The sequence below is a fragment of the Myotis davidii genome, unplaced genomic scaffold (assembly GCF_000327345.1).
Source record: "Myotis davidii unplaced genomic scaffold, ASM32734v1 scaffold6, whole genome shotgun sequence".
NCBI lineage: Eukaryota > Metazoa > Chordata > Mammalia > Chiroptera > Vespertilionidae > Myotis > Myotis davidii.
The window spans coordinates 7,908,200-7,913,033 of NW_006383011.1; the positions used below are offsets into that span (position 1 = coordinate 7,908,200).

A 4,834-nucleotide genomic window follows, 5' to 3' on the forward strand; every position below is an offset into this window, starting at 1 on the left:
GTTTCCGATCACTGTCAGTGGCAGGGGGCTTCTTCCTGCTTTCCCTTTCGCCTCCCAGCATTGTGCCTACATATGCAAATTAACCGCCATCTTTGTTGTCAGTTAACTGCCATCTGAGTTGGCAGTTAATTTGCATATCCCGCCGATTAGCCAATGAAAAGGGTAGCGTCATACGCCAATTACTATTTTTCTCTTTTATTAGTTAGATACATTAATAGTCTTACATACATATCTTCTTGTATTAGTAGTTACTATTCATATATATAATACAAAATTCATCATACAAATAAATGGAAAAAATTTAAAAATGACATTTATCAAAAAAGCCAGTCTTCTTGAGAATTGTATAGTTCAGTGACAAAGGAATTCCGTTAATATTGATGGAGGTGAAGAGGTTTGAAGCAGAGCAAGTTGACTCTTGTTTACAAGAGTCTATTTTTAGCTGAAATAAAGCAGTTAAAGTTCTAAATTTGAGTTTTAAAATAAAAGTGAAAGATGATAGGCAATTGATAGTGCCATACAACTTATTCAGCGTTCATCTATCTTTTCACAGAGTTCCCTAATAAGCATTCATAGTCAGTTTTTGGCAGCATTGGAATCACTGAAGACATTCTGGGATGTTATGGATGAAATCGACGAGAAAACTTGGGTACTTGAACCAGAAAAACCTACTCGGAGTGCAACGGCACGCAGAATTGCAGTAGGTGGGGAAAGATGACTAATGAGGTTTTTTTCTTTTTAACGCATTTGGTTGTATTTCGTGTTACTTAGGAAAATGTATCTAAAGATGACATTGGACTTTTAGGTGAAACTTTTCTGCATGAAGTAAACAAAACTTTCTGGGATGAACTTTTTTTTATTACTATGTATTTAAATGTAAATATTTCAGGGGGAAAGGGCAAGAACTGAGGTGTTTCATTATAAAAGGTGATGATCCAATGGAAGCAGCATTCAGAGATGGTGTTAAATTAGCTTTTAATTAGCACAGAAATAGTGGATCAGGCTTTTCAAAACTTACATTACTTAGGAAAAAGAACTATGTTAGAAATAATGAAGTCTTCATCCATGAAACTAGAGAAGATGAGTGTGAACAAATCTGGGAATATTTTCTGAAAAAATATAGAAGAGAATAAAATAACTCACGGGCCTTTGAAAACAAAAAGCACAAAATAACTGAATATTTTTGAAGTATTTTCATAAATATGTGAAATAACTATAAATATCATCCTTTAAATATAACCAAATTCTCCTTACTATAAAATGATTGTTTTATGTATTTCATTATGAGCAAGCAAAACAGTTTTCAAGGTCTGCCTTTCAAGACTAGATATTTTAAACTCCATTTGAGTTCACACTAAATACTGTAGTTGGTTAGGAGATACCTATTCATATCTTTCCTCCCTCTTTTCCTAGCTCAAGTAGATATGTTGTTACAAATCATATGTTCCGAATGATATCCTGAAATTTTGATGTGGATCATATCCCAATTAGTGAGCAATTTTTAGAGTTTTTACCCAGCCATACTATATTACGTGGGGGAAAAGTGGTATGTTATTAGAAGAGGAAAATATAATCGTACAGCAGTTCTACAGAGTGTTGTTACCCAATTTGTTAAAAAAAAACAAACCCTAAAAGGTAAACTATGATTTGCCTTTATAAGACCAAGTCTTTAACAAATTAAGTAAAAGATTACTTAATATAGCCATTGTTAGTTAATAATCACTGTTAAGGGAAAGTATTTTCTGGAGTTAAAGGCTAATACAGAATTTGTGTTCATGGCAAGGAATGCATTAGCAAATGAGATTATAAATTAACTTTGTTTTTCTCATTGAATGACTTATAGTCATTTATTTTCTTTGGTTACCTTTTTGCCAGATATGTAATAATTGTACTTATGTTGTTAGGAGAAGAGGAAAGTATAATTGTACAACAGTTCTACAAAGCGTGTTGTTACCCAGTTAGCCAAAGGCTTATACAATATAGAGTATAGAATTTATCAAGACATTACATTTTTATCATAAAAATAAAATTCAAATTGACCTTAAACAATTATACTGTGCACCTTCAAAAATAGTGAAATATATGAAATTTGTACAGTACTCTAGTATTGTTAAAATTTATTTTAAAAAATCTAGTAGCAAGTAGAAATAGCTTTTTTATAGATTTTGCAAGCAAGATTAGTTGCTGTTTTCACTAAATTAACACTTTCAAATTTAATAGGAATTGAACTCTTTAACTTACAGGCAAAAACTTCACATGGAGCAAAAGAATTCAGAAAGAATTTTTATAAACCTTCATAAAACTCAAATCTTAAGCATGTTATTTTTTACCATTTGTTGTACTTCCAGTCTTTAATTCTGACCATAGTTCTATTATTTCCAAGAGAGTCATGAGTAGTAATTTAGGTATTTCTTAAATATTTGATTTGTGAATATTTAAAAAACCATCAATACATAGAACCTTGTATTTAAACTTTAATAGAATGCTAACCAAGATTCTGATCTAAATTAATTATATTAACTTATAGGTTGACTGTTTTTTGAAACTTAGGGTCCCCAAATCTTTAGCCACAATTATAATTTCAAAATTTACATCTTTTAATGAAATTATACTATAGAGATATATTTACCTTTTATGAAAAATTTATAAAGCATTTGGTTACTGTTTCCTTGTATATACAATGACATAAACACCCAGCCAGATACTCCTTAATTTTTTTGTAAAAACTTTTAATATCTTTTATTCTAGGGAATAATGCTTCCATACATATAGAGGTGGACCCCAAGCACCCCACTATGCTTCCCGAGTGCTACTTCCTTGGAGCTGACCATGGTGTGCGATCTCAGATTCAAGTCTTTTAACAGAATCATAAAATCCTTGTCTACTACTGTTAAAATATTACTCTAAAATATTAGGGGTAATTATTTCAAATGAAAATCTCATTCTGAACTGAATACTTTTGTTTTAATATATTATTTTCTAATGAAGTAAACAAAATCTGTAGTTAACAATACTATATTGTATATTTAAAAGTTACTATGAGATCTTAAAAGTTTTCATCTTAAGAAAAAATTATCTGGTGATGGATATTAATTTGTGGTAACCATTTCACAATATATACATATGCCAAATCATTATGTTGTACACCCAAAACTAACAGTGTTGTATGTCAATTTAAATTAGAAACAAATTCTGTGCCAAATGTGGTTTTACAAAATGAGAACAACAACCCCTTAATTATTAAACTTTTTTTTTCTTTTAATATCTAAAGTGGTGAAACCCCTAGGAATTAAGCTGAGCAGAAACATACATTTGTGGTAGGTATCTTTGCAATAGAACTATTACTTTTCTATGACTTTGCAAATTTCATTAAAAATATTTTACGTTTTCAGGGATCCAGAAAATACTCTATTACAAAATTTGAAAGATGTTTTAGAAATTGATTTCCCAGCTCGTGCTATCCTAGAAAAATCTGTAAGTGTTTTCATTGCTTTGATATTCCAAACAGCATTGAAGAATGAAAGTTAAAAGTTCTTTTAGGCAACAGAGAAAAATGGGGTTGAAAGTGAGGGAATTAGAAGAATTTTATAACAGACTTCTGAACTGCAAGCAAGTTGCATGAAAGTACTTGTTAACCTTCGACTGATGGTGATGTGTACTTTTCATGGTCTTTGTAACAGTGAATTGATTGACAGACATCTTTATTATTAAAAATAGAGGGTAAGGTCCAAAGTAGCTAATGGAATGTTTGGATTTTCTATACTGTCTGCTTCTTGATGACTGAAATGAAGTTCTGATTAGCTTAATATAAGTGTTTAAAGATAGCAGTACCGTTTTTCAAAACTGAACAGACAAGATTGCATTGCAAATAAATTTAGAATTGAATTTTGACAAAGCTACTAAGTTATAAAACACTAAAGTGGTGGTGATGTTTTTGTCTTTTTCCTTTAGTTACACAATTTTAGTTAGTAATCACTAGCTAATATCAGTTCCTGTTTTTACATAATTGAGTGTCTATTGGTGTACAATATGGGAAAATTACTTAAGCCCAAACATCTTGTGAGAATAAACAGAATCTGTTTTTTTATATGTATCCATGTGTATAATTTATTGGATGAAAAAGGGAGTGCGCTCATACAAATAGCTTTTCTTGTGTTAAATAGTAATGTGACTCTATTTTCTATAATAGAGTAATTTTTATAAAAAATTAATATTATCTATACCATATTCATTCTCTCATCTCATTCTGTATGTTTTAAACACACTTATAAATATATCTTTTCTTTTGAAGGATTTTTCTATGGATTGTGGAATTTGTTATGCCTATCAACTTGATGGTGCCATTCCTGATCAAGTGTGTGATTATTCTCAGTGTGGGCAGCCTTTCCATCAAATATGCTTATATGAGGTAAAGTAAAAATCACATCAGTAAGACTTTTTTTCAGCTAACACAACAAAGAAAGAATATAAATGTGAAATATTTAGACTCTAAAATCTATTTCAGTATGATCTCCTGTTTTTTCATTAGCTCCTGCATTACTATACTAGTTCATTCCAGATGTCCATGTGCTTCACTTTTTCATCATGCCCAGAATACATTCATGGAGTACTATTTTTTTTTTTTAAATATATTTTTTATTGATTAAGAAATTACATATGTGTCCTTGTCCCCTATAAGACGATTTTTTGGCCCTGAAAAATATGCCTCCAATTGGGGGGTCGTCTTATACGACAGGTACACTTCAGATACACTGCCCATAGTGCTTTCCCCGTGCCATAGTGGCCTCCCGATGCCCGCCCACTTCATTCCACATACCGTTAAGGCATCAGCAGA

General features: G+C 31.0%; 2 protein-coding genes across 7 annotated transcripts in view; one reads left to right on the forward strand and one right to left on the reverse strand.

Moving 5' to 3' along the window:
• The window catches only part of FANCL (Fanconi anemia complementation group L), a 61,072-nt gene that overhangs the window by 52,013 nt on the left and 4,225 nt on the right, over nucleotides 1–4,834 (forward strand). For 2 of the 3 annotated variants that reach the window (XM_006778577.2, XM_015557916.1), the window contains 5 exons: nucleotides 554–704; nucleotides 2,749–2,832; nucleotides 3,272–3,317; nucleotides 3,393–3,474; nucleotides 4,292–4,408. In XM_006778577.2, the coding sequence (XP_006778640.1) occupies nucleotides 554–704; nucleotides 2,749–2,832; nucleotides 3,272–3,317; nucleotides 3,393–3,474; nucleotides 4,292–4,408 (480 nt within the window). The remainder of the gene's footprint in view (nucleotides 1–553; nucleotides 705–2,748; nucleotides 2,833–3,271; nucleotides 3,318–3,392; nucleotides 3,475–4,291; nucleotides 4,409–4,834) is intronic. The other variant, XM_015557915.1, reaches the window with a different exon arrangement.
• VRK2 (vaccinia related kinase 2) overlaps nucleotides 959–4,834 on the reverse strand; it is a 78,148-nt gene continuing 74,272 nt past the window's right edge. For 3 of the 4 annotated variants that reach the window (XM_015557914.1, XM_006778575.2, XM_015557913.1), the window contains one exon: nucleotides 959–1,109. In XM_015557914.1, the coding sequence (XP_015413400.1) occupies nucleotides 1,020–1,109 (90 nt within the window). In that variant the 3' untranslated portion in view covers nucleotides 959–1,019. The remainder of the gene's footprint in view (nucleotides 1,110–4,834) is intronic. The other variant, XM_006778576.2, reaches the window with a different exon arrangement.